At 48.2% G+C, this 16,008-nt stretch overlaps 1 protein-coding gene across 1 annotated transcript; it reads right to left on the reverse strand.

Moving 5' to 3' along the window:
* Nucleotides 1-7,518: 7,518 nt before the first annotated feature.
* On the reverse strand, nucleotides 7,519-14,755 carry cox5b2 (cytochrome c oxidase subunit 5B2). The gene is made up of 4 exons (XM_080206026.1): nucleotides 14,650-14,755; nucleotides 11,535-11,605; nucleotides 9,123-9,222; nucleotides 7,519-7,749 (listed from the first exon to the last, which is right to left on the reverse strand). Exons 1-4 carry the CDS (start codon nucleotides 14,753-14,755, stop codon nucleotides 7,637-7,639), a joined length of 390 nt encoding a protein of 129 aa, XP_080062152.1. The 3' UTR covers nucleotides 7,519-7,636.
* Nucleotides 14,756-16,008: the final 1,253 nt, after the last annotated feature.

Raw genomic sequence — 16,008 nt, forward strand, 5'->3', positions numbered from 1 at the left:
TAATGTAGCTACGTACTTCTTGGATGGATGGAAAGGGTTTGGTTTAGGTTAGAGGGTCATTGCTTTTTAACTGGTCGGCGCAACATCGTGGGCCGAAGGGCCTGTTCTGCGCTGTAATGTTCTATGTTCTTGTGTAGAATTAACAATAAGTTCAAATAATGTTTCAAAATCCTCCCTGCTCACAATCAGTGCTCTAAAGCTTACATTCGGAAACCCACTTTCCTAGACTTGCAGCAATCTCTGCTGTCGGATCCCAATAATCCGGGTTAGATCGTACTTCCCAATCCGTGGACAGGATTTTCCAATCCATTCAGTTTGCTGTCCTCGGGCAGTTCTCCTGAAGTCGCTGTGAGTGGGATCAGTAAAACCTTGGATGCTACTACAGTGCTCGGGAAGGAACAATCAAGTGTTTTAAGAAAGTGAACACCCTAAGATTATAGGAGCAGAATTAGGCCATTCAGCCCATCAGAGTCTTGAAGCAGGACTTGCTCTTTCAGGGATGAATTTTTGTAGCACCCGAAACTCTGAGAAAATGTCTGCTTTGTCAATATTACTAGATTCTCACGCTCCCCCATTCTGTGTAACTCAAATGACATCTTCTGTCATTTGAGTTACTTCTAGAACAAAGAACAACACAGCATGGGAAACAGGCCCTTCAGCCCAACGAGCCCACGCCGCCATTTTAACATTGAGAGTCCCCTCACCAATGACCCTTTTCCACGCTTATGGCACTCCACATTGGAAACCAGATTAAGGGACGACTAATTTAGGGACAATTTGTTACACCAATTGGCCTAATGGCACACCTTTGGGGTGTGGGAGGAAACCGGAGCACCCGGAGAAAACCCACGCAAGCACGGGGAGAATGCGCAAACTCCCACAGACACCGAGCCAAATCAAAGAACAAAAACAGCCCAGGAAACAGGCCCTTCGGCCCAACGAGCCCACGCTGCCATTTTAACATTACCAGTGTCCCCCCTCCACCCATGACCCTTATCTATTGTTTTATGGCCATCCACATTGAGGGGAGACTAATTTAGGGACAATTCGTTAACACCAATCAGCCTAAGAGCACATCTTTGGGGTGTGGGAGGAAACCGGAGCACCCCGGAGAAAACCCACGCAAGCACGGGGAGAATGCGCAAACTCCCACAGACACCGGCCCAAATCCATGTGTCTGCACAGCAATCAGTGATAGTCACTGAGCTGTCGGCTTGCCCAGTATCTGGTCCAGTTTAGGCACACACTAACGACATGAAGCACTAGGCCAATCTCGAAACATCCAAGAGCAGCCCTCGTACGACCCACCGCGTGTATGCCCCTCGTTGGGCAACAAGGCGGACCGATGCACCTGTGGATTAAAAGAGAAAAACATCAATAACATCTTACAGAAAATCAAAATGCTTGGCGTAAGTCTGCATTTGCTCGAATCGTGTGGCCAGGGACACGAGCCACAGTGATCAGAAAGTAATTCATTCCAAATACTTTTCTGGGCAAATCCTCCTCACCTCCGCCTGGGTTCACAGATTGTCTGGATTTAAATTCCATATGCATTTCAGCTGATATTGGGCTGGGGTAAATCAGAAAGTCAGTGAGCACCTTGATGTGTGCGATGGGCACGTGAAGCTGCGAAAGCCTGGATTGAAGGGTTCAGCTCACAGTGTTTACGATGATCATACTGACAAACCACACAACACTCACACAAAGATTCAGCAGTTCCCAGTTTGTAGCTGACTCAGCCTCTCTTTTCATTTTGAGTCATTGGGTTCTTCAGCAGCTTAATAGCGTGTTTCTGAGATCGCTTGTCAGCTAATGGATTTCTTTTACACTCTTTACACTACACTCCCACCTAGTGTCCGGCTATGGCTTGAAGACAGAGCACTCTTAATACTTTTTTTAATATTCATTTGTGGGACATGGGCGTCACTGGCTGGGCCAGCATTTATTACCCATCCCTAGTCGCCCTTGGAGGGCAATTGAGAGTCATAGAACCCTACAGCGCAGAAAGAGGCCCTTCAGCCCATCGAGTCTGCACCAAACACAATCCCACCCAGGCCCCACCCCCATATCCCTACATATTATACCCACTAATCCCTCTAACCTACGCATCCCTGGACACTAAGGGGCAATTTCTTAGCACGGCCAATCAACCTAACCCGCACATCTTTGGGGTGTGGGAGGAAACCGGAGCACCCGGAGGAAACCCACACAGACACGAGGAGAATGCGCAAACTCCCACAGACACTGGCCCAAATCCATGTGTCTGCACAGCAATCAGTGATAGTCACTGAGCTGTCGTCTTGCCCAGTATCTGGTCCAGTTTAGGCACACACTAACGACATGAAGCACTAGGCCAATCTCGAACATTCAAGAGCAGCCCAAGTACGACCCATCGCGTGTACGCCCCTCGTTGGACAACAAGGCGGACCAACTTAAAACCTGTGAATGAAAAGAGGAGAAAACATTACTATTATACCATATCCTTTTACATTATCAGGGATGTCCCAATGCTAATGAACTTTATTTAAAACAATCTCCTATATCCTCCCACTGCCAACCCACTCATGTGCCTGTCTAAGTTACTCTTAAACAACTCCAGCGTGCCTGGAGTTGCCATTTATCTGCCCAATATACCAGCCTATCAATATCCCGCTGTATTGCCAGACACTGCTCCTCACTGCCCGCCAATCCAGCAAATTTGCTGATCACACCACCTACACCCTCTTCCAAATCATTTATATACACTACAAAGAGAAGAGGTCCCAGTACTGAGCCCTGCGGCACACCGCTAGTGACAGACCTCCAGCTAGAAAGGACCCCTCCACTACTACTGTCTCGTCTTACCAAGCCAGTTCTCCACCCATCTAGATAGCTGGCCTCGTATCCCATGCGCCTTAATCTTTTCTACCAACCTACCATGAGGGATTTTGTCAAACTCCTTACTGAAATCCATATAGACGACATCAACGGCTCGTCCTTTGTCGACCGTTTTTGTCACCTCAAAAAATTCTACCAGATTCGTAAGGCAAGACTTCCCTTTACAAAGCCATGCTGCGTATCCTTAATCAGATCGCAACGCTCTAAGTGCTTATACATCCTGTCTCTAAGGATCTTCTCCATCAACTTGCCTACCACTGACGTTAAACTCACCAGCCTATAGTTACCCGGGTTATCCCTCCTACCCTTTTTAAACAACGGTACCATGTTCGCTATCCTCTAGTCCTCTGGGACCTCACCTGTGTCCAAAGAGGAGACAAAGATTCGCGTCAGAGGCCCAGCAATTTCACCTCTCGCCTCCCTAAGCAGCCTGGGATAAATGCCATTGGGTCCCGGAGATCTATCAGTTTTAATGCTACCTAAAAGCCCTAACACTTCTTCCCTCGTAATCGATAGTTCCTTCAATTGGTCTAAAGCTCCCTCGAAGACTGTACCAGACATCAAGCTCCTCTCCTTCGTGAATACCAACGCAAAGTATTCGTTCAGGATCTCCCCCATTCCCTCTGTCTCTAAGCACAATTCCCCTCATCTATCCCTGAGAGGACCGATTTTACCCCTAGCCACCCTTTTGCTCCTAACATAGGAGTAAAATGCCTTTAGATTCTCCTTAACCCTACCTGCCAAAGCCATTTCATGCCCCCTTTTTGCCCTCCGAACTCCCCTTTTGAGATCCCTCCTACTCTCTCTGTATTCCTCCAACGCTCTCTCCGTTCCCAGTTGCTTAGACCTAACATACGCCTCTCGTTTCTTCCTAACCAGGTCCTCAATATCTCTAGTAATCCACGGCTCTAATCCTACCTTTCCCATCCTTCCTCCTAACCGGCACATGCCTTTCCTGCACCCTTTGCAGTTTTCCCTTGAAAGACTCCCACATGCCTAACGTGGTCTTGCCTTCCAACAGCCTATCCCAGTCTGTATCCCTAAGCTCCTGCCTAATCCGGCTGTATCTAGCCTTCCCCCAATTTAGCACCCTCCCCTTAGGACAGTACTCATCTTTTTCCATTAGTATCCTAAAGTAGACAGAGTTGTGGTCACTGTTAGCCACATGTTCATCTACTGCAACCTCAACCACCTGACCCAGCTCATTGCCCAGAACTCAATCCAGTATAGCCCCCTCTCTAGTCGGGCTATCGACATACTGCTCCAAGGACCCTTCCAATACACATCTTACGAATTCCTCCCCGTCTGAACCCCCAGCTCTCGGCACCTTCCAATCCACCCCAGGGAGATTAAAATCTCCCACTACAACAACCCTGTTCTTCCTACACTTATCCAAAATGTTCCTACATATACCCTCTTCCACTGCCCGTGGGCTGTCAGGCGGTACACCCCTAGCATAGTAATCACTCCCTTCCTATTCCGCAACTCCACCCACAGAGACTCAATTCCTAACCCCTCTATATCATCCTCCCTCTGCACCGCTGTGATGTGCTCCCTAACTAACAGCCCCACTCCCCCTCCTCTTTTCGACCCTCCCCTGTCACTTATACCCAGGAATATTTAGCTGCCAGTCCTGCCCTTCCTTTAACCACATCTCCGTCACCACATCTAAATTCCTCGCGAACATCAAGGCCCTAAGTTCATCCGTCTTACCCGTCACACTCCTCGCATTAAAACAGATGCACTGAAGACCCTCAGGCCCACTCGGATCCTCCTTCTCCTGGGAGATTTTCCTATCATCTAGACTTACCCTGACCTCCAACTCACTCCCAATGCCTGAGCTGTCTGTCTCCTCCCCACCCCCCCTCCATACTAGTTTTAACCCTGCTGAAACACTCCAGCCAACCTCCCAGCTAAAATATGTGTCCCCTTCCCATTTAAGTGTTCCCTATCCCTCTTATACAAGTGCCCTTCCTTTGCAAAGACTTCCCAATGGTCAACAAAACTAAAACCCTCTGTCCTGCACCAATCCTTCAGCCACGCATTCAGCTGCAGGATCTCATTATTCTTATCCCTGCTATTGCTGGGCACTGGCAGCAGCCCAGAGATCGCCACTCTGGAGGCCCTGCACTTCAGCCTGGCTCCCAACTCCCTACGTATATTACCCCCTACTCTTCCTTCCTATGTCCTTCTCTCCTGTGTATAATTACATCCACCTCTTGGCCCTTCAAGATTCCCTCTATCCTCTCCAACACATCCTAGAGTCCTGCTTTTGCCCATAGAACCACCTATCAATTCCTCTAAGCCTCCCATCCCCCACCACTATCTCACATCCAGCCCCCTTCCTTCCCTCTGAGGCATTCTGGCCTTCCTCTCTTGCCCTTTCCACCCCAGTTGTTGCTTTACCCCTGATATTTTGGGAGACGACCTCTGGGGTAGTCTTTGGACCATTACTCCTTTTCTTTCTCCCCTTCCTAACAGTAACCCACCCATCCCCCTCTCTAGGCTCTGGGATCTCCTGGTGACCGTGGTCCCTATTCATTATCGTTTCACTCCCCCTCACTAAAAATAAATCTTCCAGCCTCAGCTCCAGTTGCCTAACCCGGGCCCTCAAATGCTGCAACTCCAGACATTTGGTGCAGATGTGGACTTTCCGGAGATGTGTCGTCTCCAGGAACTCCCACATATTGCACCTAACACGTCTCCCCAAGGACCCTGCCATTTATTTGACCACCCTTGGAGTTATGGACACAGATGGGAAAATTGGACTAGTAACTCACCGTGTCTAAGCCTGCTCTCGCCTAAGCCCAGTGAGCCAAAGCCCTTGCAGCACTCACTCTGCACCCACCTCACTCTGCTGCCCGCTGTCTATTGCAGCCTTCTTTTTGTACTCCCGCACTCCCTTCCCGACTGCCCCCACGCCCAGGTCCTGCTACGGAAAGCGAAAACAAACAAAAACCCCACGAACCGACAATACACCGAAGAAGTAAATCGTAATTTCAAGACTCACCAGCCACCAGTACGCTGCTCCGGGGAACAATTGTACACGAGGTTGCGATCACATCTGGAGCACTGCGTGCAGTTTTGCTGTTACTTAATAAGGATAGAAATGCATCAGTTCAGAGAAGGTTCACAACTGATTCCTGGGGATGAGGGGGTTAGCCAATGTGAAAACATTGTACAGGGTTGCCCTGTATTCACTGGGGTTTTGAAGTAATCTTATTGAAACAAGACTGAGGAGACTGGACAGGGTGGATGCTTTCCCCCGGTTACATACACTACAGCACAAACAGGCCCTTCAGCCCACAAGTTGCGCCGATCACATCCATACCTACCAGGCCATTGAACTATCTGTAACTCCCAATGCCATTAAATCCCATGTACTCATCCAGAAGTCTTTTAAAAGACCCCAGCGAGTTTGCCTCTACCACCACCGGCGGCAGCCGATTCCACTCACTCACCACCCTCTGAGTGAAAAACTTACTCCTGACAATCTCCAATAGTCGTCTCTTGGTGGGCAAGTTAAAGATGGAGACCCCCACCTATTTCACTCCCCTTATGAATGTGACAGTTCCTTGAAATTTCCATCCCTAGAAAGCATTGGGAACTGGGTCATTGACAAGTAATGACGTAGAGATGCCGGTATTGGACTGGGGTAAACACAGTAAGGAGTTCCGAAGAAACACCATTTCCCAAAGCTTGCGAGATTACTGTCAAATAAACTGGTTGGACTCTAACCTGGTGTTGTGAGACTTCTTACTCATTGACAAGTGTCAGAGGATGGGGAAAAGACAGGGAAATACAGTGAAAGTGGAATCCATCATCAGATCAGCCACGATTGTATTAAACAGCAGAGCAGGCTCAAGACACCAAAGGTTCTCTCTTGCTCCTAATTTGATTTAAATACAAGATGCTGCTTTGTACCCAGAGGTAAGTTACACTCATGTCAAACCTACAGGACACGTTGCACAGATCTGCACGTATTGTGACACTAACATCACAATCATTTAAACTGCAGCTTGCTGAGGGGATACAGTCAAACCAATCAGGAAATTAGTCAAGCACTTCTGCATTTAGCATATATTCATAAATTAAACCACATTCATGGATTAACAGATGTATATAAACATTTAGACATTGATCTTTTGTCCCATTTTCCTCTTTTAATGAGTTGAAAGAAGTAGTGTTTTAAACAGCTGTGTTTTCAGATGCAAGTGAAGTTATTGTCCACTTGTTCATATATCGTCTGAGAAAGTAGTTTGCGCTAAATACTTTTCACACAGATAGCATCAGATTGTGCATGGGAACCATTGCATTCACCTTCCATGTACTCAAACTCACTTTCTGCTATTAGAAAATACCAGTTTCCAAACAAGGCAAGCTGGCACCTTTACCCAGGAATTGTTTGCTTCCCATTCTGAGGGGTACAGAGGGAAGAGAATAGCTGGCAGTGAGGGAATCAATAACATTTTCTTCCTCATGCAAATAGCGTGACTCAAAATTACCTTCCTGGACGTTACATCAGATCATGCAGTAACAGGAGCCCTGCTTAAACACCAGCGGAAAGGCAATAATTTTGTCTGCGCATTTGTATTTTAAATTGAGGCAGTATTCAAAAAGTATTCAGTAATGACAGGCAAGTAATTACAGGTGTTTATTCTGTAAAGTGCACATTTTCATTTGAAACAAAAATAGTAGATCAATATATTTATGATTTACAGTAAATTATGTTTGAGACACGATAGTGACTGTCCCAGAGCTAGTGAGGCAGCTCATGATGCTCCAGCTTATAGTGAGATCCACAGGATGGACATCTCTGGGGATTCCCTGAATGAAGCCAGAACCAAACAATCGCAGTGTTATCCTCTTCACCTGTAAGTAAAACAAAGAAGAAATCAAACCTCTACTAATATTTAAGGCATTTGTTTGATAATCAGCTAAATGGAAGAAATATTACACAAGTTTCACAGAAAATGACATCTGGAAGAAGACTGACAGCCACGTGACAAAACCCTGACCTGGTTTTGTGTACGTGATGTGGATGTGCCGGCGTTGGACTGGGGTAAACACAGTAAAAAGTCTGACAACACCAGGTTTCAGTCCAACCGATTTATTTGAACAGCAGGTTAGGTGTGAAGATTCGCATTCTAATCAGTAATCTGTAAACTGTCTGTGCTGTTATATGCTCTGTCTGAGGCCAGAACCCTCCGTTCACCTGACGAAGGGGCTAACCCGAAAGCTTGTGAGTTTACTATCAAATAAATCGGTTGGACTGAAACCTGGTGTTGTCAGACTTTTCACTGGTTTTGTATACACGTGGAAATCAGCCTCAAGTTCAGTAATGGATAGCGAGAACTAGAGGGCACAGCCTCAAAATAAGCCGGGGGTGGGGTCAGTTTAGATCAGAGTTGAGGAGGAACTTCTTCACTCAAAGGGTGGTGAATCTCTGGAATTCTCTGCCCGTTGAAGTGGTGGAGGCTGCCTCGCTAAATATATTTAAGTCACGGGTTGATAGGTTTCTGATAGATAAGGGAATTAAGGGTTATGGGGAGAAAGCAGGAAAGTGGAACTGATCCACTTCAGATCAGCCGTGATCTTATTGAATGGCGGGGCAGGCTCGAAGGGCTAGATGGCCGACTCCTGCTCCTATTTCTTATGTTCTTATTTAGTTTCTGCATTGCAGGTATTAACTATTTTCTAAGTAGCTATAAAATAAAGAAAATTGCGCCTAAATATTTGAAGTCATTATTCACTATTAGAGGTTAAAACACAATAGAATCCTACAGTGCAGAAAGAGGCCAATCAGCCCATCGAGTCTGCATTGGCCACAATCCCACCCAGCCTCTATCCCCATAACACCATGTATTTACCCTGCTAGTCCCCCTGACATGAAGTGGCAATTTAGCAAGGCAAATCCACCTAACCCACACATCTTTGGAGCGGGAGGAATCTGGAGCACCCGGAGAAAACCAGACACGGGAAGAACATACAAACTCCACAGAATCAAACCCACGTGCCTGGTGCTGTGAGGCATCAGTGCTAACCACTGTGCTGCCCAGATTTGCACATTTATTTCCCCTGTCTGACATGGTAATTTGGGTGGTAATTCACAAGTTACTGCATGTGTTGGTATCAATTCTAGAAATTTCCACAGCAGCATTTGAACTTGCTGATTGAGTCACTGGTCCAGTACACTAGACTGCTGTAGAGTGAAAGGACATTGCATCAGCTATACTCTAACTTACAAATGCAACCAATAATCCTCTTGTCAGTGGTTGAAGGAACAATGTGAGGATCCTCCTTGGTACCTGCATACTCTTTGGGTTTGAAGATACTGTAGGGATCCTGTGGAAAAATGGAATATGAAATATACTTTAAAAAGTAAAGGACAAATAAAAGCAATTGGAGCAACAAAAGTGATCTTTATTGCTATGAAGTTACATAATAGACATCTCACAACACCAGGTTAAAGTCCAACAGCTTTCTTTGGTGATGAGGGAGCAGCTCTCCAAAAGTTTGTGGTTCCAGATAAACCTGTTGGATTTTAACCTGTAGATGTGAGACTTCTTACTGTGTCCACCCCAGTCCAATGCTGACATCTCCACATCATTACATAAGAGATAGAGATTGGAGTTATGGCCCATTTTCCATTCTACCTTGTCATAGGGTCCCAACTCTCTCAGAGAGCGTCCATCATAAACTTGAAATCCAGGCAAGCATTCAGCAGCTGCTGTTATCCTATGCCTTCATGAGGCTTCACTGCTAACTCAAAACAGTTACAGCATCATCAGCTCCTGAGCTAATCACTCTACATTACTTGAGTTCTCCACTTTAGGCGGGTATCACACAGTTACCGTGTCACATCCTTACATTAAATGTACATTGACAAAATGCAGAGACCTGGATTTCCTTTGGGGATCCTGGCTATTGTAATCATGATGTTAAAATCTACAGAAATAGTATAAACAACTTGCTATTTTTTGTCACCAGCAAGCTGAGAAAGCCCAGGCAGTGAAACAATAGCATGGTGCGATTGTCTCAAACTTACACAATACTTGGCCACACAGATCAAAGGACTCCACTTGCAATCTCTAGTCCACTGTCACATTGAGAAAACAGGGCTTTCACTCATGTGTTACTAGGTTATCAAGGAATTTTACAGTAATCCTTTCACTGGTAGGACCTCAGCTGGAGGACTGAACCCCACACTTCAGGAAGGCTGTCTGAGGTTGAGAAAGGGGTTTGCTAGAACGTACCAGGGATACAGGACTTCAGTTACAAGGATAGATGAGGCAGCTGGAGCCGTTCTCCTTCGAGAGAGAAAATTTAACTGCGGCATTCACAATTCTGACCTGCTCCCTTTGGCAGAAGAGTCAGTAACAGGAGGACAGACTTAAGCCTTTGGTTATCATTATGTTAAAAAAAGTGCCTGTGTGCAAGTAGTGACTGGGAATGAAAGGGCTGTGGAAGCACATGCAACTTTCAAAGGGAACTGGAAAAGTATCTGAAAAGGAGAAGAATTGCAGGACTCAGAAGAACAAGACTAACTGCACATTTCACTCAGCAACTAGAACAGACAGACTATGGCAAGGTCTGCAAGACGTAACAGGCAACAAGATAAAGGCATGTAAAAATCACCAGCTCCAATGCACCTCTCTGATGAGCTCAATGCATTCTATATCTGCTTTGAGCAAGAGAGAGTATGCCCTCCACCCTGGAAGAACCTGCACGTGGGGTCACTATTGCAGCTGTCAGAGCTGCCATCTCAAAGTCAGCACATGGAATGTGACTGCCTGGATGGGGTACCTGGACAAGCACTCAGATCCTATGTGAACCAGCTGGCTGGGGTAATTACAGGCATCTTCAATCTTAAGTCCCAATCTGCTTCAAGAAGATGATCATCATCCCGGTACCAAAGAAAAGCCAAGCAGTGTGCCTTAATGACTATCGTCTGGTGGCTCTGACGTCCATCGTTTTGAAGTGCTTCAAAGGGTTAGTCATGGCACAAATCAATTCCAGCCTTCTGGGTGGCCTAGATCCACTACAATTCGCCTACTGTCTCAACAGATCCACAGCCGACACCATCTCCTCTGACCCTACACTCAACCCTCAGATAACAAAGACACCTATGACAGACTCCTATTCATAGACAATAGCTCAGCCTTCATTATTTGATGACCTGGGGCTTAGCTCCATCCTCTGCAACTGGATCCTGGGCTTCCTAACCTACAGACCGCAGTCAGTAAGAACAGGCAACACCACCTCTTCCACAATCATCTTTAACATCGATGCCCCACAAGGCTGTGTCCTCAGCCCTCTACTATACGCCTTATACACTACTGACTATGGCCAAATTCCCCTCCAAGTCAATTTTCAAGTTTGCTGATGACACCACCATTGTGGGTTGGATCCTAAATAATGAGTCAGAGCCTGGGAAAAAGACAGAATTTGATGAAATGGTGTGATGACAATAACCTCTCCCCGAACATCAGCAAAGGAGATAGTCATCGACTTCAGGAAGCATAGTGGAAATGTTGCATTTGCAAAAATTATTTAGATCATGTTTTAATAGTCAAAATGTCACAAGTAAGTTTTTAAAATTGAAGTCATACAGGTGTAGTGTCAGCCTTTTTGTTTTAATATCCAAATAAACATACCATCCCTTTCTTCATAGCTTGCAATGTCTTGCGCTCGAGACCAGTCGACTGCTCTTCATCTGTTGGAATACCTGAGGTAGAGAAACACAAGTAATTTGTTGTCTACTTACAAAGCTACTGTGAAACAATATGAAATAGTAAGTCCTTTGCTGTTTTTCAGCTCATACAGCCCTTTATCAATTAACCTCCAATTCTGGGCCATTGCTGTTTCTTACTTAACTACTGGTGTTCTTTAATGCAGCTTCTTATTAATCAGCTTCTGTTTACTCCTGAACATACAACAGCTGGTGTTTTTTAAATTCACACTCATGCCAAAAGGCTCCAGACAGCCACACCTCCCACTAACTCAAAACTTCACTATTCAGGAAAATACTCGGAAATGATTGAGTTCATTATCTGTCGTTGTAACAGTGAGCTACGTACTAGAGGGATTACCTTGTTCCTGTTCTACATGCTGGCCTCGCCAAAGAAACACATTAACTGATCACATTTTTGTAGTTTAGTCTATTATATCATTTTAAAAAGCAAACTTTTAAAAATTCATTTATGGGAGGTGGCAAGGACAGCTTTTGTTATCCATCCCCAATTATCCTTTTTCCGCGCATATTGAAGAGTCAAACACATTGCTGTGGCAGGTAAGGACAGCAGATTTCCTTCCCTAGAGGACATGAATGAACCAGCCAGACTTTTATAATAATCGACAATAGTTTCATGGTCATCGTTAGACTTTTAATTCCTGATTTTTCTTGAATTAATATTTCCCCAAATGCCGTGGTGGGATTTGAACCTGGGTCCCCAGAGCATTACCAAGGGTCTCTGGATTACTAGTCCAGTGACAATACCACTGCACCACTATCTTCCCAAACTGAAGTGAAAGGCAGGAGCTGTTGAAGAATATCAATGTTTAATTTTGGTGAACACTTTTCAAAATGCCAACTTTATTTGTCACTTATTTTGGTTTCTGCACAGTTCAGAGTCCTTAAAACAACTCCAACATTCTCTCTAGGGTACACCAGACATCCATCCAGTTGCATTTCATTGCAGTGACCACAGAAGACAATTGAAACAAGACTAAGCCTTCCTCATTTCTCTGGGAAGATTCTTTAAGAACCCTACCATGATAAAAGCAAGCATTAACCTCAGGACTAACAGGGTAAGCATTTGGAGGATGTTTTCACTCAGACTGTGTAGCACCAGAGGACATGGTCACAGAATAAGGGAGTGCTCATTTCTGTTGAGTCCTTAGTGCAGAAGGTCATCACTCGGTCCACCGAGATTGCACCAACTCCTTGACAAAACATCTTACCAATGCCCACCCCACCTTATCCCCACAACCCCAACACTTACCCTTGACCTACACATTTTTGGGTCACTAAGGGGCAATGTAGCGCGGCCAATCAACCTAAGGTTCACGTTTTTTGGAGTGTAGAAGGAACCTGAGCATGTGGAGGAAACCCACACAGACGCAGGGAGAACATGCAGACTCCACACAGTCAGGGACCCAATGCTGGTCATCGAACCTGGGTCCCTGGTGCTGTGAAGCAGCAGTTCTAACCACTGTGCCACCCCAGAGACAGATTCGGAGAACCTCGGGAACTCTTCATCCCAGGAAGCTGTGGAGGTCAAGTCCTTGAACTTTTTCAAGGCTGAGATTGATAGGTTTTTAAATCATTCGGGGAATTAAGGGTTCTGGAGAGAAGGCAGAAAAGTGGATTTAGTGAATGTTAGATCAACCGTGATCATGAACAGCAGAGCTGGTTGAAGGGCTGAATGGCCCCCTCCTGTTGCTATTTCTTATGGTGTACTTTTTGACCCAGCTCAGCCTGACACCATTGTCTGTACAGAAAATCAAGAGAGAAAAGCACCTTGTAATGTGATAACTATTTCAGACTGAAATATGCTGCAGCTGCTGAGCCCACTCACCCTCCCCCCCCACTGAGCCCGGGAGGGGATGGGCCCTGCAGCCCCCTCCTCTCCCCCCACTTCCCAGTCCCTACAGCCCCCTCCTCTCCCTCCCCCCACCACTTCCCAGTCCCTACAGCCCCCTCCTCTCCCTCCCCCCACCACTTCCCAGTCCCTACAGCCCCCTCCTCTCCCTCCCCCCACCACTTCCCAGTCCCTACAGCCCCCTCCCTCTCCCCTCCCCCCCCACTTCCCAGTCCCTGCAGCCCCCTCCTCTCCCCCCCCACTTCCCAGTCCCTGCCCTCCTCTCTCCCCCCCCCTTCCAGTCCCTACAGCCCCCTCCTCTCCCTCCCCCCCCCCACTTCCCAGTCCCTACAGCCCCCTCCTCTCTCTCCCCCCCCCACTTCCCAGTCCCTACAGCCCCCTCCTCTCTCCCCCCACTTCCCAGTCCCTACAGCCCCCTCCTCTCTCCCCCCCCACTTCCCAGTCCCTACAGCCCCCTCCTCTCTCCCCCCCCCACTTCCCAGTCCCTACAGCCCCCTCCTCTCTCCCCCCCCCCACTTCCCAGTCCCTACAGCCCCTCCTCTCTCCCCCCCCCCTTCCCAGTCCCTACAGCCCCCTCCTCTCTCCCCCCCCCCACTTCCCAGTCCCTACAGCCCCCTCCTCTCTCTCCCCCCCCCCACTTCCCAGTCCCTACAGCCCCCTCCTCTCTCCCCCCCCACTTCCCAGTCCCTACAGCCCCCTCCTCTCTCCCCCCCCACTTCCCAGTCCCTACAGCCCCCTCCTCTCTCTCCCCCCCCACTTCCCAGTCCCTACAGCCCCCTCCTCTCTCCCCCCCCCACTTCCCAGTCCCTACAGCCCCCTCCTCTCTCCCCCCCCCTTCCCAGTCCCTACAGCCCCCTCCTCTCTCCCCCCCCCACTTCCCAGTCCCTACAGCCCCCTCCTCTCTCCCCCCGCCCACTTCCCAGTCCCTACACCCCCCCCTTTCCCACCACCCCCCCCCCTTTCCCACCCCACCCCACCCCGTGCCCTACCGCCCCTTCACCACCACCGCCCCCCCCCCCGCCCCGGGGCTGCACTGACCCCCCCCCCCGGGCTGTCCGGACAAGGTCACTCAGCGGACACGGACACGGTCAGAGCGGCCGGACTCGGCCCCCGGGCTCCCCCCCCCCGCTCGCTCTCCCGCCGCTGATTCTCCCCCCCCTCCCTTTACCTGCGGATGCCATGGGCCGGGCCCTGACCCCCGCGGCCACCCTGGGGGCCGCTACGCGGTTGAGGCCCCGGAACAGCCATCGCCCCCTGACCACCGCCGCCGCCATTCCCGCACTGACTGAAGTGCACCGCCCCCCGCGCAGCCGCTTTTATAGACCAACAAGCTCCACCAATCAGAGAGGGGAATGAGTGATTGATGGGCAGACTTCACCAATCAGGGAGGAGGAGGGGATGATTGATGGACGGAATTCACCAATCAGAGAGGAGGACGGGATGATTGATGGACGGAATTCACCAATCAGAGAGGAGAAGGGGGTGATTGATGGACAGAATTCACCAATCAGAGAGGGGAAGGCGTGATTGATGGACAGGATCAGCTCGAACGGATAGCAGCTGATTGATAGGATGGTTAACCAATCAGAGTGTAAAGCGGATGGTTGACGGGGACAGTAACCAATCATGGAAGGAATTGAGGATGATTGACCGTTACAGCAAACCAATGAGAGGTGAGATGTCGATGATTGACAGGGAGACTCAACCAATCAGAGGGTGAGTGGGTGGGACTGGCACGACATGGCTATAAAACCTTGCAGAGGCTGAAACTCTGAGATGAAACCTGTTGACCCTGGGAAGTCCTTCTCACTGGGTGGGTAGTGCCAGAATGGGGAGAGCTGTCCCTCAGACCAGTCACTCAGCCTGGCCCTTTCTAATCAGTAATCTGTAAACTGTCTGTGCTTTATATGCTCTGTCAGAGACCAGAACCCGCCACTCAACCAATGAAGGGGCAAACCCCGAAAGCTTATGGGTTTAGAACATAGAACACTACGGCACAAACAGGCCCTTCGGCCCACAAGTTGCGCCGATCACATCCATACCTACCAGGCCATAGAACTATCTGTAACTCCCAATCCCATTAAATCCCATATACTCATCCAGAAGTCTCTTAAAATAGCCCAGCGAGATCGCCTCCACCACCACCGACGGCAGCCGATTCCACTCACTCAACACCCTCTGAGTGAAAAACTTAGCCCTGACATCTCCTCTGTACCTGCTCCCCAGCACCTTAAACCTGTGTCCTCTCGTAGCGACCATTTCAGCCCTGGGAAATAGCCTCCGAGAATCCACCCTATCTATTCCTCTCAACATTTTATAAAATGTCGCCTCTCAACCTTCGTCTTTCCAGGGAGAAGAGTCCTAGCTCCCTCAACCTATCAAATAAACTATCAGATAAACCTGTTGGACTTTAACCTGGTGTTGTGAGACTTCTTAGTGTGCTTACCCCAGTCCAACGCCGGCATCTCCACATCATCGCTCAGCCTGGCACAGTCATTCTCACAGAATCATACTTTACAGTTAACAC

The sequence above is a fragment of the Carcharhinus amblyrhynchos genome, chromosome 17, assembly GCF_965287045.1.
Source record: "Carcharhinus amblyrhynchos chromosome 17, sCarAmb.v2.hapA, whole genome shotgun sequence".
Taxonomy (NCBI): Eukaryota; Metazoa; Chordata; class Chondrichthyes; order Carcharhiniformes; family Carcharhinidae; genus Carcharhinus; species Carcharhinus amblyrhynchos.